Genomic DNA, 25,179 nt, shown 5'->3' with positions numbered 1-25,179 from the left:
CCCTATGGATAGGAAATATCCTCACTTCACTGATGAGGAAACTGAGGCCTAAAGTGATTAAGTAATTTTAAACTCAGATAGTCTTGATGCCATAATGTTTGCTCTTGCCCAACATGCTTCTCGACCTTTTCAAGGAGTAATTTGTTGGGGTACCAGGTGTGGGTGAGGGGTTTAAATGGCTAAGTGTGATCTTTTCCTTGCTATTATGAGGGCATTATCAGTAACTAAAATGAGAGTATACCTGGGACTTGGAATAGTGCTACATCGGGGATCTCTTTAAGTCAAGTAGCACCAGGGCTTGATGTTTAATTTCGCTTCCAAATAAGCATGGTTTAAGTGTGCTACACTGTGGCTATAGAAGAGTTTAAATTAATACATCTTGTTTTTAAACAGTGGGCCACACTACGAATTGAAAAAGGAGCTCCAAAGGAGTCGGTTCTTAAAAACTCAGCTTCTGTTGGTGAGTCTTTCCCTTCATCATAATGGTTAAAATATCCAAAAATATGATGAATAAAATAACCCATGTACATCCATTCAACTTGAACTTGAAATATGCACAGAGCAATGCATTCTTTAGGCCTCGGATTATTCATAGTTCTATTCAAAATAGCAGTTGCCTGAGTGTTGAATGAGTTGTTACTATAAAGAAGGTAATATTGCTATTTACCTATGTGTTCTTATAGTATACTTATAAAGGCATGCATTTAAAGGTGGTTGTTCATGGTTTTAAAGATGCAGTCAATGGCAAAAAAAAAAAAAAGAAAAAAGGTAACTAACTGTACTACCTGGGAGTTAAAGCTATTTTTGAGGTTTTAGTAACACTTTATCTTAATTTGTGGTTCTCAAAGTATGTTCCTCAGAATACTCTATCTTGCTAAAGCTAAGTGTTAATACATGAAATAAATAAATAAATAAATAAACCTGCTGCCTTAATAAATAAATAAACCTTATTTATAAATAAATAAATTTATTTATTTCATAAATAAATGAAATAAAATAACTTCCCTGTGAAATAAGCTTGAGAATCATATACAACACCTTCCTTTTAGAGAGTAGTGTTGCACAGTAACAAACGGTCAGAAAAATCCTGCAGAAAAGGAACTTGTTTAATATTTTTCTCTCTTTTTTTTAAAGGAAATGTACGTACTTTTGCCCCACCCTGAAGTTATTTTTTTACATATTAAACTTTTATTTCTTTTTTAAGCTTTTAAAAATATTTGTGTTATTGTAGTTCAAGAACAGTTGTCTACATTTACCCCTCATCACTCCCCTTGCCCCACCCTCGATCCTACCCCTCTTTAGCTTTGTCCATGTGTCCTTCATACACCTTCCTAGATGACCCTTCCCCTTTTGTCCCCTATCCCGTTATCCTCTCTCCGCTCCCCTCTGGTTACTATCAGTTTGTTCTTCATTTCAATGTCTCTGGCTATATTTTGCCTATGGCACTTGTTTAAGTTTTGTTAGAAATGAGTTAACAAATCAATTGATTTAACCAGTCCCTGCTTCTATTTGTGTGCTTTGCTTTTGTCCCCCAAATTCCCTTTTGAAAAAATTTTAAGAATTGTTTAAAGCAGCAGGTTTGTAGGGAACTACAATGCTATAGGAGTAGTGGCTATAACATTAGGAAGAAATGAATTACTAGATTTAATTAAAAGATTAAGTCTATATACAGTTTTCAAAAATAATTGCTGGCACAATTTTGTGCCCATATAATTTGGGAGAGGTCAAAATGTTTTAAACACTTCACTAGAAGAAGTTTATTTTCTGGAGGCTTGTCTAAGAGGAATTGTAGAAATTTTATATTGTAGCATATTTAAAAAATAACATTTGAGTGAAAACATCTGTGCATTTTTGTATAATTCATTATTATGTTCAATGATTGAAGCAACTGGTGGAGTTTCCATGGTGTTTACTTAAACACCAAAGTATTATCACTAAAAACATTTCTATGAAGATTAGATATCCTCTTATTACTGCCAGATACCTTTCTCTCAGATATAGCAGATCTACTAATTTTTTGTTTTTCTGGGTTGGGTGTATTTTTTTAATGTGTACCACATGTTTCAAGGAGAGAACAAACTTTATTGCTGTTTTTCTGTTGCACTTGGTGAGAATTTGAGTTTCATTGATCTTGAAGTGACCATTTTGGGGGGCACTATAGGTAGGGGTGCTGGTGGTGGTGGTGGTATGTGTCTTGGGTTATGAATTTAAAAGGCCATGAGGTGTTTCAGTTTGACAGGTTAAGAAGATTTAAAAAATCACTAGGTGAGCATAGCCAGTAACATTGGTTTAGTTTTTTTAGCCTATATGGAAGTGAATATTTTCACATGTTGGGGTTTTTTTTGTCACGTGCTTGCCTTTTCTATTTTTGGTTTTTGTCTTTCCAGTGATACCTCTGGAAAGAGTGGGAGCGGAACTGAAAGAGTGGTAGTTATTGGACATTTTCTACCCCTAAGGGGATCCTTACAGGATTATTTGGGGAATCCAAAGGTGACTAAGACGTGGTTCCTATAGGGAGACAGGCTTCCAACAGACCGCTGTGATAAATGCCAAAGTAGGTGCATAAGCAGAAGACAATGTGAGATCTAATTTAGGTTCCTACATGTGCTGCTTTTATCTCCCTTAATCCCACAACTGTGCATGGTATGCACCTTTGCTCCCATCCTCCTGCTTAGGTAGCCCTGTTCCAGGGTGGGTGCCCTGTTCGTACATGCTGGTGTTTGGAGTCAGTGGAGAGGTGGTATTTCAATCCTAGATGTTTGGCAGAGGGTGACGAAATACACTGAGCACTCTGTGTCTGGCTGGTGCAATCTTCTGACTTTGGAGCATCATGTCTCTGTACTGCAGCCAGCAACAACACAAGGCTGAGGTGAGCCAGTCAAAGTTTAGGCCAGGGTCACAGGTAGGCCAAGGCTACCAGGAGTGAGGAAGCGATTTTGAGATGTCTATCTAAATGATACAGTGCCAATGATAGTTTTGTGGAACTGAGAGGAAGAGATTAGCTAAACAGGGAACACAGTTATATTTATTTTCTATACCAACAAATTCCTTCTGCTTCTCTTTATAACTTGGTGAAGCTCATTTTTGGAGACACTTCAAGTCTCCCTCTCTTGCATATTTCTTTTGTTCTTTTATTGAGCAAGCCAACTGGGAAATATCCAAAGGGAAATATCCCTTTACCCAAAGGGAAACCTAGGGAAATATCATTTTTATGATTAAATAATTCTCTTCTGTCTTTACCCATATTCTACTCTGTCTTCTATTGAAAAAGCTTTCTAGCCCTGGCTGGGTAGATCAGTTGGTTAGAGCCTTTTCTCAATATGTTAAGGTTGTGGGTTTGATCCCCAGTCAGGACACATACAAGAATCAACCAATGAAGGTATAAATAAGTGGAGCAACAAATTGATGTCTCTGTCTATCTCTCTAAAACAAAACAAAAGGAAACAAAAAATCTCTCTAAATCGTCGAGCTTCAGATATGATCATAAGCAAGATCTCTTAAAGAAGCTCTGTTGTTATACCTTCCTCTTCTAGGTGTGTGACTTTTCCTCATTGTTAATACAGTGATGAAGATGAATCTTTTTACCCACTTCAGGTAACATTCAGCTTTGGTAGGAAACATAGAGTTATCCTCTACCCCAGTTTTTGTCCTGGAGAGCTGATAAGCTAGAGGGCTAACACAGCAAAGAGAAGGTTCCTTTGCTTACTTGGGTTAGCTGAGCCTTCACCGCTCTAGCCATGGGACAAATCCATCTCTTCAGACCCTGAGGTGTGGCCTGACAGAGATTTTAGCAACTTTCATTTTACTCTGTTGTAAGTAGTGCCAGGCACCACTAGCCTCACTCTTTGGGTAGCTGACTGATTTCCAGGACTTACGCTATCAAACTGAAATCAGTTAGTAATTTTAATTATACTTGTAATGAATGTAATCAGTTATGTCATTTTCATGCTCAAGACTAATTCCACTATAATTGCATTATGATATTAGGATATTTTGAATGCTTACCAACCAAAAGCCAACAGTCAGGAATAAAGCCCCTCCTTTGCCCTTGCTGGGGTGTCTGAGTCACAAACAATACAAATAAATAGATTGTGTGGCTTAGTCATTTTGGCAGCATTCCCTGGAGTGTGTGGTTGGTGTGATTCAGTACTGTGGGTGGTGGGAAATGCATGCCACCTCCTCAGGTCCTCTTGTTGCCCAGCTTCTGCAGGCAGCACACGTTTAAGATTTGGGGTCGCATGCCTACTGTTAATTAAGTCCCTGTGCTAAATTCTAAATTCCTCTTCTGTACTGTATCTCTTGCCCTCCAATTCCTGCTCCCCCCTTATCCTCCTCCCTCCAACACACACAAAGGACAAATCCTCTGGGAAAGCTTCTGATGTTATACCTATTCAGAGAGAAAACATGGTGCCTAACATTCCTGCTAATTTAATTTTTGGAATGTTTTTTGTGAGGCTTGACTCACAATGTTGATACTTGTACAGCATCAATTACATCAACATTAAACAAAACTAGTGAATTTGCTGAAAATGTGGGATAATAGTTTGTGATAGACATTTGAGGAATATCATTCTTCTATACTCATTTTGTCTTAGGCAGGCTATTTTTGGTAGTCTGTTTAAATTAGCCAACTTAATTTACTGTTGTCTTGGTGTAAACTCTCTGAATACAAATTAGTATCTGCTGTTTCCAAGGATATGGAATATAATGCATTAATTCGGTTATCTCACTTTTAAAATACTGGGACTTGTCTAACTACTTGTAGAGAAAAAAAACCAATTATGGGATGTGGAAGGGTAATAGCTTGAGATTTTTTGTTGGCCAGTTGTCTATCCCTGCTTTTATTATTAGTCTGTCTCTATCGGCAAGTCTAATGCCTGGTGATGGGGATGATGATGATAATTTTCAAACACACACAAGCCCTGGCAGGGGTAACTCAGTGGATTGAGTGCTGGCCTAGGAACCAAGAGGTTGATGGTTTGATTCCCTGTGAAGGCACATGCCTGGGTTGTGGGCCAGGTTCCCAGTTGGGAGTGTGTGAGAGGCAACCAACTGATGTTTCTCTCACACGTCAATGTTTCTCTCTTTCTCCCTCCCTTCCCATGTCTCTAAAAATAAGTAAAGTCCTAAAAAAACCCACAAAACACAGTAGTATAATGAGCTCCATGTAGCCAACATTTGTCAAGATCTTGTCACACTTGATTCACCTATCACTCCATGGTTTTTGCTCAAGTATTCAATGCTGAAACAAGATTTCATGTTTTGCAGGCATTTTTCAAAAGGGACTTTAAAATAATTACAGTGCTATTATACCTTCAACAAACAACATTTCTTAATATCATAGAATACCCAGCCCATATATACATTTTCAAAAATTTTTTATAATTGTTTTGCTTGAATTAAGATTAAGCCATGGTCCACAAATGTTTATTTATTAATATTGTCTTATTGAAAATATGGATTACAGTTTTTTTTCTTGGAATAAAAATTACTTAATAGCAGGTAATTCTAGAAAAATTTATAAGTGTACCATACATTTTTATCCTCACATCTTATATAAATCTGTAGAAGACAAAGATTTGTTTATTTTGCTTGTTTGTTTGAAAGCCACAGGATTTGTCATCTATATATTTAAATTCAATATCACAAAAACTTAGTTCAGCCACTTTGGAGAACAATTTGACAATTTGTATCAAAGTTAAAGGCCTATTACACTATAACTCCACAATTCCACTTCTTCTAAGATATTGAACCTCTCCAAACAATCAGCACATAGACATGTTACAAGTGTATACAAACAGTGAAAGTTAGGAGAACTGAGTCACTTTTCAGGAGGAATATTGATATGTAAACCAGTTTACTTATACAGCTGTCAAAATAAATTAATTAGATTTACATGAAGAAAACAGAAGAAGACAAATCTCAAACAATGTTGAGAGAAAAGAAAATATGGTATAATTACATTAATTTAAAATTTAGTACCATAAATAGATACTGTATATTTATATGAATACACATAGATAAGTATAAAATATAAGTGAAAATGACATATACTAATATATAGTGGTTAACTTCTAGGAGGAGAAAAGGTGGGGAGGTAGATTTTAACTGTGTATTATTTTTTCCTTTAAAAAATATATGGCTCTGGGCCCTGGCTGGTGTAGCTCAGTGGATTGAGTGTGGGCCTGTGAGTCAAAGCATCGCAGTTCGATTCCCAGTCAGGACACATGCCTGGGTTGCAGGCCGGTTTCCTGTAGGGGACGCACGAGAGGCAACCATACATTGATATTTCTTTCCCTCTCTCCTTCCCTTCCCCTCTAAAGATAAATAAACAAAATCTTAAAAAAATATATATATGGCCCCGATTGGAGTAGCTCAGTGGGATGGTCGTCATCCTGTAAACTGAAAGGTCACTGGCATGATTCCCAGTTAGGGCACATGCCTGTGTTACAGGCCAGATCCCTGGTTGGGGATGTGCAAGAGGCGAGAGATCGATGTTTCTCCCCCTCCCTTTCTCCTTCCCTTACTCTTTCTTTAAAAATAAATAACTAAAATCTTTATAAAAAGTCTGAAGCAAATATGACAATGGGTATCTTTTCTTTGTTGAATTCATTTTTTGGTTAACCTTGTACTTTAAACATAAAAATTTTAAAAGATACCAAATAAAATATCAGTAATCATGCAGGTAGAGTCTTTAGTCTGACGAATGGAACTAATTTTATATGAAGAGAAAATAGTTTCATTCTTGGGGGTTGATTGATACTCAAAATTACATCTCCATTCAGCCTGACCACTGACTGGAATTTAAACTTAAACCTACAGAGCAAAGAATTTGTTAATAGAAATATATTACATCTTAGAGCTTGTTTCTTAACCTCAGTAGTACTGACATTTTGTGCTGAATAATTCTCTGTCATGGGGAGCAGTCTGTGCATTGTAAGATGTTTGGCAGTTTCCTTGTCCTCTACCTACCAGATGATAGTAGCACACCACCAATGTGATAACCGACAGTGTCTTCAGATATTGCCAGGTGTCCCCTGGAGGGGGACAAAAACCCTCCTCTTTCCTCCCTCCTTCCACTCATTCGTGAACCACTGCTGTTGGAGAATAATGCATTAATTATTGGTACCCAATATCCTTAGCATAATTTATTTTAGTTTTCTAACAAATAGGCCCTTAAAAGAGCAGAAATTGATTTCTGCAGGTTTTGGTGGCTGGTTTGGAGAAGTGTGGAATGCAAGGTAAGACACATGGATAACGGGGTGAGCAGAGAACCCTGGATGGTTCTTAGGAAACCTGTGTTCTTTAGGAAAGGTAGAGGCTAGACAAGGGCATCTTCCTCCAACTTTTATTTACCTCATAGTCCAATGAAATATACGGTTTTAGAGGGACTTTTACTTTAAAGGGGATTAGAGACCTGTATATTCCTGGGTGCTCTGACTTCTGAAAGTACATGACTTAGCATTCAATTTTGGCCAACAATGAGTCAGCATGATGGAGTGGTTTTGGCAGGGAAGGAGGAAGGTAAGTCAGGTCAGGCAAATGGTCTTAGCTGCATTGTGAAGTAATGTGTGGGAAAGGAGTGATTTAATCCCCAAATCACAGAAAAGAAGGTCCCCATCCTAAGAAACCAGTTAGGAAGTTCATGAAACATAGTTTCTATTGTTTTTCAGATTGTTTTTATTTTCATGGAGCAGTAACAGAGTGCCTGATATGCCCTATCCCTTTTTTCTGTGAAATTCTTTTTTTTTTTAAAGATTTTATTTACTTATCTTTTAGAGGGGAAGGGAAGAAGAGAGAGAGAGAAATATCAATGTATGGTTGCCTCTGGTGTGTCCCCTGCCGGGAACTGGCCTGCAATCCAACACAATCCAACTGTGCCCTGACTGGGAATCAAACCGCGATCGTGTAGTTCACAGGCCCGCGCTCAATCCACTGAGCTACACCAGCCAGGGCAAATTCATTTTTTTGAAACATAACTAATATAAGCAGCTTTTAATTCTTTCTATACCTAGAACTAACCAGCAGTTGAGGATCTTGTGATTTAGCTGTCTAGTTCTAAACCCATCAGCAGTTTAGACGAGTACCTGCATCTGAGAATTGTGGAGGTTTGAAGAAACTGGGTGAGACCTAAAACCTAAGGATTCTTTGAGAGTGAGAGGATAATAGGATCAAATAGATGATAGCATAGTCAACTCAAGAATATGTCTCCTATATCCCCTACTTGTTTAGAGAAGTTCTATTTACTTTTGGGAGTTTGATGACATCTCATCAGGTACCCATCAAATTCAAAATCCAGCCAGTCATTTTATTTTTATTTTTAAAGATTAGATTTATTTTTAGAGAGGGGAAGGGAGGGAGAAAGAGAGGGTGAGAAACATCAATGTGTGGTTGCCCCTTATGTGCCCACACATTGTACAATTAGTGCAATGAGTACTACTGGGGGCCAGGCCTGCAACCCAGGCATGTACCTAGCCTGGGAATTGAACCTGCAACCCTTTGGTTGGCAGGTCCACATTCAATCCACTGAGGCATACCAGCCAGGAATTTTTTTGTTGTTGTTTTTAAATTTTATTTATTTACTTTTAGAGAGAAAGTAAGGGAGGGAGAAAGAGAGTGAGAGAAACATTGATGCATGAGAGATACATCGATGTGTTGCCTTTTGCATGCCCACAACCAGACACCTTACCCACAACCCGGGTATGTGCCCTGACTGGGAATTGAACCAGTGACCTTTCAGTTCTCAGGCTGGTGCTCAATTCACTGAGCCCCACCAGCCAGGGCCAGCTATTTTAGAAATGTTCCCCAAATCAACCTCCCCACCCATGCACCTCTTCTGGGCACCATACCCCCCAGAAAAAACATCAGTCAGGATTATAGAGCTTCCTTATTTTGTTTCTATCTTACAAATAAGAACCTATCAATAATAATCATAATCACCACAATTTGTTAAACACTGACTCCACTGTGCAAAATTATTTACCTGTGTCTTGCTATGTATAATGCGCTTCTGTGTATAATGTGCACCCATGTTTTTTGCCCAAACTTTCAGGAGAGAAATCTTTTAATTTTTTAATTCAGTTTTTATTTATTTACAGTTAGAAATAAAACCAACTATTATATTCCAGGGTATTATTTTGCATGTGAATATCATTATTGCTTTCTAGAGTTACACTTTTAACACATAAGCATAAATAAAAGAATTAAAAACCTTTCTATAGGTAGGAAATTAGTACTACCCATGAATAATGTACATCTTTATTTTTCTCTCAAAAATTTGGGGCAAAAAAGTGTGCATTATACATGGCAAAATACAGTGCATGAGGAAGGTCTTGTTAATATTCATTTTACATCAGTAAAGGAAGATACATGTGAAGAAAGTTAAGTAACTTGCCTCAGATTATTTTGCTTATCAAAGGCAGCCTAAAAAGGAATTCAAATTTGTCTCTTTTTTTTTAACTCAAAATCCCATGCCACCTCTCCGTAAGCCCTGCTTTCCTTACCAGCTCCTCTGGTCAGTGCTTTCTCATTCTCCCTTTGAAGGTTGAGGTGACTCTTCCACAAGTGGCATCATTTCTGTTGAGTGTTGGCTTTGTCACATACTAGGAAACATGTAACATTTCAATCTCAAATTACCAACAAAATTTTTGAAGAAGCCAATCTAGTATGAACATTTAGCATAACAATCAAAGATTCTGTATGTAAATGTCAAACCATAAGGTTAACATTTTAATTGAATTGACAGCTCATTTTACAGTGGAGTTTTATGGGTACTTCTATGTTGTGGGATTTCTTGTTTAATCAAATTGGTTATGTCTAAATCAATGAAGTTAATGCAGGCTGTCAGTCTAGATATGGGTCAAAAGTATATTGAGTTGTGTGTTAAAATGTTAGTTGGTAAAATGAAACTCTGCCTGTTATTCTCAATGTCTCCCTCCCTCCCTCCCTCCTTTCTTTTTTAACCTCACCTGAGGATGTTTATCTTATTGCTTTTAGAGACGAAGGGAAAGAGAGAGAAACATTGATGCCTCTCTCCCACATGGTCAGGACCTGGAATCATATGCACCCTGACCAGGGATACGCGCCTGGACAGGAGACCAAACCCGCAAACCAGATATGTGCCCTGACTAGGATCCAGCTGCAACCCTTTGGGTATAGGATGATGCTCCAACCAATTAAACCACACTGGCCAAGTCAATGCCCATTGGTTTCTCTGAAATGCTGGTGACAACTGATTATAGTGTCCACAGTTCTACCCCACTTATGGTTCAAAATAAGTATAAACATTGTTAATTCCATCACTAGTATATGTACCCACACTTAAAATCCTCCCATTGTTAATCAGCACTGATTAGTTTATAAGTTTCTGGGAACTACTGGGAGTAAATTTAATAAGGAATGGTATTCGAAAAAGGAGGTAACCCCAACTGGTGTGGCATAGTGGATTGAGCTAACTAACCTGTGGATCAAAGGGTTGCAGGTTCAATTTGCAGTCAGGGCACATGCCTGGGTTGCAGGGCAGGTCCCCAGTTGGTGGCCTGTGAAAGGCAGCCAATTGATATTTCTCTCTTTCTCTTTGTCCCTCCTTTTTCCACTCTCTAAAAAATTAAATAAATAAAATATTAAATAAAAGATTAAAAAATTAAGAAAGGAGAAAAGGGGTAGTTTTTTTCAAGAGAATAATAGTACATTTCCAGTACTTTGAGGTTAGAATTTTTAGTTTTGATAACTAAAAGAGACATTAAAGAAAATTACTCAGGATAAAAAAGGTTAAAATTATTCTATTACAAATATATAAATAATGTAGAAAACTGGAAAGTAGAGGGTACCTTTATTTTAGTAAAGCTTTTGATTTTATTCTGATCCCAAATAACAGAGTCAGTAATTTCATTCTACCCATTACCCCTTCTATGACCCTGGCATACATCACTAGTTGGTGAAGTCATCACTGAACTTGTATGTGGCTTCAAAAGTTTTTCTTAACACAGTCCTGCAGGTAGCTGCTCACTACAAACTGTGAGCAGATGTGGAGTTGGCCTTCTTGATGAAACCTTATCACCACCCCTATCTGGAGAATAGGTAGGGCTCTCATGCTTTGTGCCAGAGGATCACTTACCGAAAGGAGGGGAACATGTTGAATGATTGGGTTTGGGCATAGGTTTGTTTTTATTGTTTGAGATTGTATGGATAGCTTTGACATAATTGGAAGTGCAGTTTGTTTATTGAATGCTTTTACATTAGTCAGGGTTTTAAACTACCTAGGAAATAGGAATAGAATTTAAACTAATCTTGATGATTTTGATAAATGAGCTATTAGAGAGAGATGACATTCAAGATCCATTACCCAAGGAGGATGCTCTGAAATAAGGTAGAATAGCCAGGCTTGGTTGTGTGTAGGAAAGGGCTTGCCACAGAAGGCCATACAGAGTTTTAGACAATCAGACAGTAGAAAGCAAGGCAAAGCATAGAACCTAAAATGCTGCAGTACATAGCAAAAACCAGTATGTTGAGAATTGAACCTGAATCCCAGGCATATGCCCTAGACCAGAATTGAGCCAGTGACCTTTCACTTTGGCACGATGCCCAACCAAGTGAGCCACACTGGTCTGAGCAGCAGCATAAGTTTTTGAATCAACAAGAAGGTGAGCCCTGGCTGGTGTGCAATGAGTGCTGGCCTTTGAACCAAAAGGTCAGTCAGGGCGTATGTCTGGGTTGCTGGTGAGGTCCCTGGTAGGGGGCGAGCGAAAGGTAACTGATAGACGTTTCTCTCCCTCTCTTTCTCCCTCCCTTCCCCTCTCTTTAAAAAAACAAAAGAAAGTGAGGAGCCAGGGTACCAAAGCATGCTTTATACATAGAAGGCTGGGGAGATGGGGGCAGATAGTGGTGGTTCTATTTGGTGAAATATACCTTTGAGGTATCAGGGAAAGGAGAAGGCCCGTTTGACTTGTGATTAGAGTCCTTTTCTTAGGTTGGGGTGGGAAGACACCAGTGATGTCTGGATGTCTTGGGAGTAGGCAAACCCTTGGGCCGGGACTTAGCCCTTTGTGTGCCAGCAACCTCAGACAGTGTGATGGAAGCTCTCCTTTACCATTGCAGTAACTTTTCCAGGTCACGGCTTGGTTTCCCTGCTTCTCTTCCTCAAAGCTGTTTTCCCCGAAGCTTAGGCTGCTAGAGAAGAATTTTAATTCCATGAAGCCCTATCTAATTTTCTGAAGGTTCCTTAGGGAGCAGAACCAATAGATCCTGTATGTCTACTGTACCTTCTGGGGACACTTGCTGCACAAGAGGAAAGACTATGATCTGGTCTGATTTTCTGTTAGAGCCTTTACCCTGTCTGCTTTGACCTTTCTCTCTGTAGTTGATTGGTTCTGCCTCCATGCTTCTCTGGGGCTAAATGCTGGGCAGCCTGCACTTGCTCATTTCACCTGGGAAATCATATTGGCCCATGGGACTGGAGGGCGCAGGGAACACTACTGACAAACTTGGCAGGTGGGATAATTTGATCCTTTTACCTTTGAAAATCCAGGAAAATGTACTGTATGCAGAGGATGGCAACTTGGAGAAATGTTTGCTCCAGGTCTTTTCAAAAAGTTTAAGCACTTTGGAGAGAGTGCATATGCATAGCAAGTAACACTTTTCTTCAAGTTAGAAAGCAATGGTGTCTGGACAGCGCTACCCCTTTGCAACCAGTGTCATTCACTCGGTTTAAACAGATGGCAAACTAATAAGGGATTCCAGAGACCATCCCTCTGGCTTTGTATAGTTAATAACATTCAACTGCTTGGTAGTCTGTGTAAAGTACTTAAAGTTTTTGCAAAGAATAAGTGTATGTTGTGTTTTTCCAAGTGTGGTAAGCTTTTAGTTTAAGTTTGTATGTGTTAGTGTATCATGCATATATATCCCTTCCTCTTTTTGCTTCTGTGGTGAAGTTGGCACAGATGTGCTCAAATGAATGAATATCCTCATTTTCAATGACTCATGTGTTCAAATGAAGTTTACTTGCCAGTCAGTGGTAACCCAACTGAGCCCTCCACAAAGGAAATCGAGTGTGTGATTCCATAGGCATTGTGAAACCTCAGCCTCTAAGAGTGTCATCCTGCATTCTGTATGATAAGCATGTACCCAAGATTGTTAATCAATGAGGCATTTGTATAAGCATATGTATGTAAGAAGGAGAGAGAAAAACAGGTGTTTGGTAATCGATGAAAAGAACTAATATCCCCTTCCTTTTTTCCTTTTTTGGTTAAAAAATGGGAAGAGGGCATTGCCCCATAGGAATGCCACACATTGTGCCTTTAGTTCTTTTTTAAAAAATATATATTTTATTGATTATCCCATTAGAGTTGTCCCATTTCCCCTCTTCATACCCCTTCACCCTGCACACCTCCTCCCACTCACATTTCCCCCCTTTAGTTTATGTCCATGTGTCATAAGTTCTTTAGTTTCTACATTTCCCACACTACTATTGCCCTCCCCCTGTCTATTTTCTCCCCACCATCTATGTTACTTATTCTCTGTACCTTCTCCCCCCTTCTCCTCCTCCCATTCCCCTGTTGCTAACCCTCCATGTGATCCCTGCTCCTTTTTAGCTGTCTACTTAGTTTGCTTTTGTTTTAGGTGTGGTGGTTAATAACTGTGAGTTTGCTGTACTTTCACTGTTCATAGTTTTGTATTCTTTTTCTTAGATAAGACCTTTTAACATCTCATATAATAAGGGCTTGGTGATGATGAATTCCTTGAACTTGACCTTATCTGAGAAGTGCTTTATCTGCCCTTCCATTCTAAATGAAAGCTTTGCTGGATAGAGCGATCTTGGAGATAGGTCCTTGCTTTTCAAGACTTGGACTACTTCTTTTCAGCCCCTTCTTGCCTGTAAGGTCTCTTTTGAGAAATCACCTGACAGTGTGATGGGAACTCCTTTGTAGGTGACTGTCCCCTTATCTCTTGCTGCTTCTAGGATTCTCTCCTTCATTTTAATCGTGGGTGATGTAATTATGATATGCCTTGGTGTGTTCCTTCTTGGGTCCAACTTCTTTGTGATTCTCTGAACTTCCTGGACTTCCTGGAAGTCTATTTCCTTTGCCAGATTGGGGAAGTTCTCCTTTATTATTGGTTCAAATAAATTTTCCACTGGTTGTTCTTCCTCTTCCCCTTCTGGTGCCCCTATAATTCGGATGTTGGAACGTTTAAAGATGTCCTGGAGGGACTTCCGCCAAGATGGAGGCATAGGTGGAAACACTGTGCCTTCTCCCACAACCAAGTTTGAATACAACAAAGGTTTGGAGAACAAAGACACAGCCACAAAACAGAAAATTGAATTATACGGAAGTCCGACAACCACTAACCGTTCAACGGGGACGGTAAGAGGGGTGGAGCCAGCAGCAGACCAGGGTCGGGCAGGAAAGATCCTCAGACCTAGGGGCGCAGGCAGCCCAGACCCAGTCAGGGTGTGGGGCAGACTGACCTCGGTTGCACATTTGCACACAGTGAGACGGACCATGCAGGCCCCAGGGGGCAAGGGCTGACGGCGCTGGCACACTCGCCTGCAGTGGGATGAAATGCATGGGCCCGGTGAAGATGGCAGCTGCCGCACCTGTTGGGGCCGAGGCAGGAGACGGCAGACGGGACGCCATTGCTCCTCTTTGACCCCGCCCCCACATACAGTGTCACAACCCAGCGACTTAGTTGCCCTGCTCTGGTGAACACCTAGGGCTCCGATCCTGCTAAGTAACAGGCATGAACAGCCCAAAAGATGGCGCAAGAAGAACTCAAAGTCCCAGAGCCGATAACTCTAAGCGACCAAGAGATTGCTGGCCTCTCAGAAGCACAGTTCAAGACACTGTTTATCAGGATGCTCACAGAACTGGTTGATTACAGTGACAAATAAGAGGAACATATGAAGGCTAAACTAATTGAAATGAAGGGAGATGTCCAGGAAACCAATAGCGATGGAAAGGAAGCTGGGACTCAAATCAGTGGAATGGACCAGAAGGAAGAACAAAACATCCAACCAGAAAGGAATGAAGAAATGAGAATTCAAAAAAATGAGGAGAGGCTTAGGAACCTCCAGGACATCTTTAAATGTTCCAACATCCGGATTATAGGGGTACCAGAAGGGGGAAAGAAACAGCCACAAGTGGAAAACTTATTTGAACAAATAATAAAAGAGAACTTCCCCAGTCTGGCAAAGGACATAGACTTCCAGGAAATCCAGGAAGCTCAGAGAGTCCCAAAGAAGTTGGACCCAAGAAGGAACACACCAAGGCACATCATCATTACATTAGCCAAGACCAAAATGAAGGAGAGAATCCTAGAAGCATCAAGGGATAAGGGGACAGTCACCTACAAAGGAGTACCCATCAGACTGTCAGCTGATTTCTCCAAAGAGACCTTACAGGCAAGAAGGGGCTGGAAAGAAGTATTCCAAGTTATGAAATCCAAAGACCTACAGCCAAGATTGCTTTATCCAGCAAAGCTTTCATTTAGAATGGAAGGACAGATAAAGTGCTTCTCAGATAAGGTCAAGTTAAAGGAGTTCATCATCACCAAGCCCTTATTATATGAAATGCTAAAGGGACTTATATAAGAAAAAGATGATGAAAAATATAAACACTGAAAGGATAGCAAACTCACAGTTATCAACAACCACACCTAAAACAAAAGCAAACCAAGAGGACAGCTAGATGAGGAGTGGAACCATAGAAATGAAGAACACATGGAGGGTTAGAAACAGGGGGGTGGGAGGGGGAGAAGGTACAGAAAACAGCATAGACAGTAGGTAGAAAATAGATAGGGGGAGGGCAAGAATAGTGAGGGAAATATAGAATCTAAAGAACTTGACAGGTGGTTATAAATGGGGGGAGAATGGTGGGGGAGGGAGTGTGCGGGTGGAGGAGAATGAAGGGGGGGAATAGAACAACTGTAATGGTATAATCAATAAAATATATATATATATATATATATATATATATATATATATATATATATAAAAGAAAAAGCACAAACAAACAAACAAAAAAAGATGTCCTGGAGGTTCCTAAGCCTCTCCTCAGTTTTTTGAATTCTTGTTTCTTCCTTCTTTTCTGTTTGGTTGTTTCTTCCTTCTGGTCCACTCCCTTGATTTGAGTCCCAGTTTTCTTCCCATCACTATTGGTTCCCTGTCCTCTTTCCTTCATTTCACTTAGCGTAGCCTTCATTTTTTCATTGAATTTGCAAGCAAAATCAACCAGTTCTTTGAGCATCCTGATCACCAGTGTTTTGAACTGTGCATCTGATAGGTTGGCTATCTCTTGGTCACTTAAAAGTATTGGCTTTGGGGCTTTGATTTGTTCTCTTTGAGCGATAATTTTTTGGTCAGGTCGCACCTGTTACATCTGAGGGGTAGAGCCTTAGGTGATCAGGGGCATCCCAGTTGCTGGGTTGCCACACTGTATGTGGGGTGGGGTCAGAGAGGGAACAATGGCCCTTATTCCACTCTCTCTCCAATCTCAGTCCCCTCTGCTGCTTCCTACAAGCAAATTGGGCCCTTCTGATGCCGGTCCCCAGGTGGGTGGGCTTGTGTATGTTCTAGGATCCTGTGGATCTCTCCAACAAATTCTCCTGTGAGGCTAGGAGTCTCTCCCGGCATCTCTTCAATAGGTGCTGTTAGGCTTTATTTCCTGTTGCTGGAGCCCTGGGTTTGCGCAGTCTGTCTCGTTGCCCATTTTTGCCTAGTTTATCTGCACATGAATGTGTGACCTTGGTCAGCCCCAAGTTGCCTGGGCTCCTGGGTCTGGCAGCCACCGCCTTTTTCTGCCATGACCCCTGTTTGCCAGCTGCTGACTGTACCCCTCTAACTGGTCTGGTTGAATGGATGTCGGACTTCCCTATAGTTCAATTTTCTGTTTTTTTGGTTGTGTTTTTGTTTCTAAATTTTTGTTGTCTTTAATTTTAGTTGTGTGAGGAGGCACAGTGTTTCCACCTGCACCTCTATCTTGGCTAGAACTATGCCCTTTAGTTCTTTTGGCCTTTTTTGTCTGGGAAGCTCTTATTTTACTATCCATTTTAAATGAGAGCCTTGGTGGGTATAGTAGTCTTGGTTGCAGTCCTTTGCTTTTCATTACTTGGAATATTTCTTGCCATTCCCTTCTGACTTGTGTTTCTGTTGAGTAATTAACTGATGCCTTTCGGGGCTCTCTTGTATGTTACTAGCTGTTTCTCCCTGTGTCCTTTAAAATTCTCTCTTTGTCTTTAAATTTTGCCATTTTAATGATGATGTGTCTTGGAATGGGCCTCTTTGTGGACCCATTGATTGGGACCCTCTGTGCTTCCTGGACTTGTGTGACTTTTTCTCTCAGCACTCTAGAGATGTTTTCTGTCATAAGTTTTTAAAACAGGTTTTCTATGCCTTGCTCGTCTTCTCCTTCTGGTATTTTTGTGATATGGATATTATTATGTTTCATGTTGCCCTGCAGCTCCCTTAAACCTTCTTCATTCTTTTTGAGTCTTTTTTTTTTCATTTTGTTGCTCTGCCTGGGAATTTTTTTTCTGCCCTGTCCTTCATCTCACTGATTTGATCCTCTGCTTTGTTGATCCTGATTTTGATTCCTTCTACTGTGTCCTTCAATTCAGATATTGTATTATTCATTTCCTCCTGGCTCTTATTGATAGTTTCTATGTCCTTTTTCATGATGTTGTTCATAGTAAGTTCATTGTAGCTTCTCTGTGTTCTTCGTTGTTCTTACTGAGCTCATTGTGCTTCCTCATAACCATTGTTTTAAACTCAGTGTCTGATAGTTTACTTGCCTATATTTCATGTAGCACTCTTCCTGGGGATTCTTCCTTTCCTTTCAATTGGGGGTTGTTTCTTTGTCTCCCCATTTTAGGGGAGACTCCTCTTGTTTGTTTCTGCTTCTTAGATTGATATGCTTTGACTCCCTGTCTTTCTGTTCTGAACTTCTATGATAGGAGACCTGTGTGATTCAGTGGTACAGTTTCCTTGATCTCTTGAACTTGATGCTCTTGGGATTCCCTTTATTCTATTTATGTTAGCTCTCTAGTAATTGGTTTTGATTGTTGTTGGGTCATTCTTCGGTGGTTCCATCCTCCTGCTGGCTGACTGAGTCACTCTGCCCATCATACCTTATATGCTGTTGTGCTGCTTAACAAAACCACACAGTGCAGGAAACAAACCACATCTGCAAAAATACCCCCCATGCACAATTACAGTATCGACAGCAAATGATCCAGTATTAATAAGGGTGTAAAGAGATTGGGACTATTATAAGAAAGGGGAAATGAATAGGAGATGATGTACTGAAAGAAAAATGATTTTGAGAGGATAGAGAGAGGAGCAATAATAAGAGTAGGGCATTGACATTGTAAATTGAAAGGAATGAATAATAAGAGTAGGGAATTACAAATTGACATTGTAAATTGAAAGGAATGAAGAATGTGGAATGGAGCAAGAGAAGGGAAGCATATAGTATTAAATTTAAACAGAAATTTAAAAATATGCATATAGTGAGAGAGAGAAAGAAAAAGGAAACAAATAAGTAAATAAATTTAAAAAATAGGAACCAAATTGGAGAAAAAGATTCACCACAGCACTATCAACAACAAATGGGCTAATATTAATATAGATGGGATGGGCATAAGAGGGAAAAAAGAAAGAAAAGCTTAACAGATGTCTAGAGGAAAGGGAAGAGATTTTGAGATGATAGAGAGAAAAGGAATACTTAGAATGAGAAATGAAAAGCAGGCTAAGACTGGGAAAAATTAAATTTGAGAAAAAAAGAAAAAGCAGGAGGAAGGCAGAATAGAAGAGGGTGGAAGTAGATAGACTGGAATAATGAAAGGGAGGAGCAAAACACGAGATTTGAAATAAACTATAGTGTAAAATCTAGTGAGTTAATATGCACAAACTTGAAGGACAAGAAATGAATGTTAAAATGCCACGTAGGAGAAAAAATATTGTAAATCTAGAAGATCGTGGTGGAATTCATCTCGGTAGCATCTGGTATTTACTACTGTTTTTTCCTCTGGATCTACCTCTGGTGACATCACATGGTGTCCCAGTCTGGCCTTAGGCAGCCTGTTGGAGACTCTTGGGGGTCTATAGTCTGGCTGACTCCTTCAGTTGTTAATCTAGTCAATCTGTAATCAGCAGTCAGGCTTAATCACCACAGTATGGGGCAGAGTAATTCCTGCAGGAATTGCTGGGCTATTGCTTCCCCTCAGGCTGACACCACTCTGAAGGGGTTGCTCTGCCTGAGAGAGATGGCCTCTGTAGTATGGGGGAAGACAGCACCAGAATGCTGGCGGCTGTTTCCTTAGTTCTATCCCCAGAGCCACCAGCTTCAGACTCTCTTCAAGTATATCTTAGTCCACTCTGCCCTCCCTTTGCCAGCACCAAGGGCAAGGCACTGCAAATGAAATTTTGTGCTTTAGACCTATAAAAGGCTCTCCATGACTCCAGCCATCTGTCCCTGACAGAGAAAAACCCTGCCGCCTTTTGCAGCTGGATGTTATCTGGGTTCTTTGCAGGCTCTGGTGATATAGGCTGGGGAGCCTAGTGTGGGTTTTAGACCCCACACTTCGCAAGGGAATCCCCCAACCACTGAAATATTCCTTTGGTGCTTACACTCACATGTAAGGCACCCAGGCAGCCCTTTTGCGTCTCCTCCACCTTCTTTACCAGTCATGTTGTACTGAAGGGTTTCTTCTTTCTGTCTGGGGTTATAAGGCTTCTCTCCTGCTATTGTTCTTTTGTTTATTCCAGATGATTTCTTTGCAATTTAATTGTAATTCCAGATTGGTCCTGGGAGGAGGTTAGTGTAGCTTCTACTTACTCTTCTGACATTTTGTATCTCACTATTCTTGCTCAATTATTTTTCTATGTGATCTGGCATTCAGCTTCTTTTTGATCCAGAGGAAATAGAACTATTTGTTTTTATTTGAGTTGGATTAAATTTATGAATATGTTAAGGAAGGCTTGACATTGCCTATATTGAATTTACTCTCCAAGGACATTCTATCTTTCCATTAGTTTAGGTGTTCTTTTGTATCCTACAGAGATGTCTCAGAGTTTTTGTCAGATTCTGTACATTTCCTATTAAGTTTATATTTCTAGTTACTATTAAAAATGGATTGTCTTCTTTCATCATATCACCTGGTTGTTCAAATATTGAAAAGCTTATGATTTTAGTAAGGTAGAAAGAAGGATATAAAAGTAAGACTTCTCAAACCGTTTGTAGGTTTTCAGACAGGCTGGGTTCTTTTTTTTTCACATATGCAATTATTTTATTTCAAATAGTGATAGTTTTACCACTTCTTATGTAACTTTTGTATGTATTTTATTTTTTTCTTAGAGTGTACTCTATTTCTCTCATTTGTCTACTTGTGTCAGCAGCCATTCTGGTAGTGCTGAGTGACAGTGATGCCAGTTTTCATTCCTGTTGGGGATGGGCTGTGCTGCCTTCAGTATCTTCCCAGTAAGTGTTATGTTCGCTTTGCCCTAGCTCTCCATCTTCTATTAAATAATTGTTGATTCTTGTTTTTGCTATCTTAAACCAAGAATTAATATTGATTTTTATGCTTTGTCAGCATCTTTGGTGATGAATATATGCAAGGGGGGCCCCCCAAAAAACCAGAATTTATTTATTAAAAGCTGTGTATCTATTCTCACATGTTCAAACTTCAGTCACCTTCAAAGTACTCTTCATTTGACTCAATACACCTACTGAGATATTTTTTTCCACTGCTCAAAATGGTTTTAGAACTTGTTGATTTTGATGCCTTTTAGTGTTTTTCCTGTTTTTTTGTTTCACCTCTTCCGCATTGGCAAAATGTCCTCTTTGAGGACATTTTTGTTCATCCAGAAGAACAAAAAAGTCACTTGGTGTAAGATAGGGAGAATAGGGAGAGTGGGGCACAGCGGTCATGCCATTTTTGGTCAAAACTGCAGAACACTCAGCACAGTATGGGCAGGTGAGTTTGTAAACTACCCATCATGAAATGGGCAAATGCATTGAAAGTCTTCAAAAAAATTCACTGGAGCTGAATGCAGCCCCTGACAACAATGCCAGCTGGTACACTGATACAGATGGGTTTCTAGAACACTCAGTGGGGAAGCCTGTACTACAAGGGGCCTGCCCTCCAGAAGATAATTCTGGTTTTTTGAGGAGGACCCCCTCTTATTTTCCTTTTAGGCAAATTATGCTAAATTACATTAATAACTTAATATTTGTATCATCTTTGCATTTATGGACTAAACAGTGCCTAGTCATAATATGTTGCTGGAAACCATCTTCCAAAATCGGAGTTAGGATTTTTCTTTTCTTCTTTTTTTTATTCATACGGCATTTAAAAAATTGTTGTTCAAGTACAGTTTTCTGCCTTTTACTCCCATCCCAGCACCCCCAGCCCTGTTCTCCCCACCTCCTTCTTGTATCCACCCCCTCCTTGTTTCTGTCCATGTGTCCTTTATACTTGTTCCTGTAAATCCTTCCCCTTTTTCTAATTGATCCTTTTATTTGAGGTTAGTGTGCCTAAATACTTACCTTCTTCCCTCCTTCCTTTCCTTTTCATATTTAAAGATTTGGTGGAATTCCTTGTAAAACTGTTTGGGCCTCGTGCTTTTGAGGGCCAGTAAAGTTTTTTTACTCCCTTTAACATGTCGTTTGTGCAGAGGTATCTATTTAGAGCATTCAGCTTTTGGTGTCAGTATTAGTACAGTTATTTTTGTAGAAAACTGTTTCCCCCAAATATTTATTAACTTTATTTGCATAGGAGTTTGTGAAAACTTTATTCTGATTTTTATGATTTTCTATTTATGTTATTTCTTTTTTTCTAAATTTTAATTTTTATTATATGTGGTCTTTCTCCCCATCCTTATTTTTCTTAGCTGGATTAAGTAATCTCTCAGTGTTCTGGGGGATGGGTTCTAGGAACCCCCAGGTACCCAAATCCCCAGATGTTCAAGTCCCTTATATAAAATGGCATAGCATTTGCATATCCTTTGGTATACTTTAAGTCGTCTCTAAAATATTATAATACCTAATACAATGTAACACAATGTAAATAGGTATTATACTATATTGTTTAGGGAATGATGACAAGAGAAAAGTTTATTCATGTTCAGGACAAGAATGATGGTTCATAGGCCTAACTACATAGAACATGTCAGTAATAACATCACACTTTTCCCCCCAAATTTTTGTGATCCAAGGTTGATTGGATCTGGAGGTGAGGAATCCCCTGATATGGAGGGTAGACTGTAGTGGGGTACATAGGTGTTTAAAGTATAATTTACCCTTTGTCTGGTAAAAAAATAAAATAAAGAAGTTTATTGTAACACTTAAAATGTGCCAACTTGGAAAACCTTACTGGTGAGGTGAGGAACTAGTTATGAGTAGTTTCATAACTAATGCTTCTTTACAGTGATTGAGTAGCTCTTAAGGAACTAGAGGAGTCAGCATATATTTTTAGCATTTGTCCTGTATGCCTTGGGTTGGAATTGCTGTGATTTTGCCCCCATTTCTTTTTATGGACACATTATATAGTTTATAAAGATCTAGTTCTTCTGAAGCAATTTTGCTGCTATAGAGACACTCACGAAACTTTTATATAGTGAATTTTTTCATTTTGCATTGTATTCACATTTTTTCTTTTTCATCCTCTCCAATTCCTCCACTTGTAAGAATAGAGAAACTTCAAGCCTTGAAAAAACAACAAAAAAAATGACCTAATCATCAGCAACCTCTGTTACTAATACATTGTATTAGTATCAAGTAGGTAAAGTATTATTTTCTTAAAATAGATTTTATTGATTATGCCATTATAGTTGTTCTATTCCCCCACTTCATTCCCCTACTCCCTGTACCCCCCTCCCCCACCATTAGTTTATGTCCACGTGTCTCAAGTTCTTTAAATTCTGTATTTCCCCTACTATTTTTGCCCTCCCCCTATCTATTTTCTACCTACCGTCTATGCTACTTATTTTCTGTACCTTCTCCCCCCTTCTCCTCCTCCCACTCCTCTGTTGCTAACCCTCCATGTGATCTCCATTTCTATGGTTACGCTCCTGCTCTACCTGTCTTCTTAGTTTGCTTTTGTTTTAGGTGTGGTTGTTAATAACTGTGAGTCTGCTATCCTTTCACTGTTCATATTTTTTATCTTCTTTTTCTTAGATAAGAAAAAAGAGGAGGGACTTAGATAAGTCCCTTTAACATCTCATATAATAAGGGCTTGATGATGATGAACTCCTTGAATTTGATCTTATCTGAGAAGCACTTTATCTGCCCTTCCATTCTAAATGAAAGCTTTACTGGATAGAGCAATCTTGGATGGAGGTCTTTGGATTTCATAACTTGGAATACTTCTTTCTAGCCCCTTCTTGCCTGTAAGGTCTCTTTGGAGAAATCAGCTGACAGTCTGATGGGAACGCCTTTGTAGGTGACTGTCCCCTTATCTCTTGCTGCTTCTAGGATTCTCTCCTTTATTTTAATCTTGGCTAATGTAATGATGATGTGCCATGGTGTGTTCCTTCTTGGGTCCAACTTCTTTGGGACTCTCTGAGCTTCCTGGATTTCCTGGAATTCTGTTTCTTTTGCCAGACTGGGGAAGTTCTCCTTTATTATTTGTTCAAATAAGTTTTCCACTCGTGGCTGTCCCTCTTCTCCTTCTGGTACCCTGATAATTCAGATGTTGGAACGTTTAAAGATGTCCTGGAGGTTCCTAAGCCTCTCCTCATTTTTTTGAATTCTTGTTTCTTCCTTGTTTTCTGTTTGGTCATTTTTTTCTTCCTTCTGGTCCACTCCCTTGATTTGAGTCCCAGTTTCCTTTCCATCACTATTGGTTTCCTGTGCATTTCCCTTCATTTCAGGTAGTTTAGGCTTCATTTGTTCCTCTAATTTGTAACTAAAATCGATCAGTTCTGTGACCATCCTGATCACCAGTATTTTGAACTGTGCGTCTGATAGGTTGGCTATTTCTTGGTCGCTTAGAGTTACTGGCTCAGGGGCTTTGAGCTGTTCTGGAGCCATAACGTTTTTGTCTGTCCACGCCTGTTATGTATGAGGGGGGGAGCCCTAGGTGTTCACCAGGGCAGGGCGACTCAGTCTCTGGGTTGTGTCCTTGTATGTGTGGGCGGGGTCCAAGAGGGGCAATGGCAGTTCCCTCTGCTGCTTCCTGCCACTGGTGCCTGGGCGGTCTGTCTCACTGTTCGCTCTTTTGCTTGGTTTATCTGCTCGGGAATGTGTGACTGTGGTCAGCCTGCCCCGCACCCTCACTGGGTCCACGCTGTTACCCTAGCTGCCTACGTGCCTGGGTTGGGGGATCTGTCCTGCCCAACCCTGCTCCGCTGCTGGCTCTGCCCCTCTTACCGGTCTGGCTGAATGGTTTTTGTCGGACTTCCATACAGTTCAATTTTCTGTGTTTTGGCTGTGTTTTTGTTTACTAAAACTTTGTTGTCTTGAAACTTGGTTGTGGGAGAAGGCACAGGGCTTCCACCTATGCCTCCATCTTGGCAGAAGTCTAAAGTATTATTAATAATAGGTGAAATTAAGGAGAAAGGTGTTAACGGTACCTATGAACTCCCAGTGTTTTAATACTTATTGGTAATGACTTAGTTCCCTCATTGTAAATATCTCTCCTCCAAAATTATTATACTTTGTAAGGTGAATGGTTTAACATAAATCTGTTGCCTCTAGCAATAAAACATTAATGTGATGCACAGGTGGTGTCACCCACACCCTGGGTTCTTGTGAGCTCCCAGTATAGAAATCAAGAGAGAGCACCCAAAACCGATATAGAAGAAGAAGGTTTGTTTAAGCTTGTGCACAAGGAAGCCAGCATTGCAAAGGGAAAGGAAGTGGGGTGCTTCCCCAACAAAGGCTGGGGAAAATTTTAAAGTAAATCATGTAGGCAGCATTATCCTTCAGTATAATTGCTGATTGTCCTGTTTGAGAAGGCACTAGCAGTAGTGAAGCACGTCTTGGTTTTCAACCAGCTGAGCCCAAGGGGTAGCCTGCCTGCTTCAGTGGGGGCAAATTCAGGTTTTGTGGGAGCCTGAACTTTATAGGCCCTCTTTAAGAAGGAAGATACACAAAATTAGTGCAGGACCTTGGAACGAGCTGTACAGGTGAGGAGATTGACGCTTAACCTTAGTAGCTTCATGGTCAACCTATCTTTGAAAGCTCA

General features: G+C 39.8%; 1 protein-coding gene across 2 annotated transcripts in view; it reads left to right on the top strand.

Annotated features, from left to right (window-relative positions):
* The window catches only part of GPAT3 (glycerol-3-phosphate acyltransferase 3), a 69,310-nt gene that overhangs the window by 7,823 nt on the left and 36,308 nt on the right, over positions 1-25,179 (top strand). For both annotated transcript variants that reach the window (XM_037035593.1, XM_037035594.1), the window contains exon 2: positions 394-460. In XM_037035593.1, coding sequence (XP_036891488.1) covers positions 394-460 — 67 coding nt within the window. The remainder of the gene's footprint in view (positions 1-393; positions 461-25,179) is intronic.

This window comes from Sturnira hondurensis, unplaced genomic scaffold (genome assembly GCF_014824575.4).
Source record: "Sturnira hondurensis isolate 20B ecotype Veracruz unplaced genomic scaffold, ASM1482457v3 Scaffold0022542, whole genome shotgun sequence".
NCBI classification, from domain to species: domain Eukaryota; kingdom Metazoa; phylum Chordata; class Mammalia; order Chiroptera; family Phyllostomidae; genus Sturnira; species Sturnira hondurensis.
The sequence above is the reverse complement of the archived record's forward strand: the minus strand, read 5'-3'. Positions and strand labels throughout refer to the sequence as shown.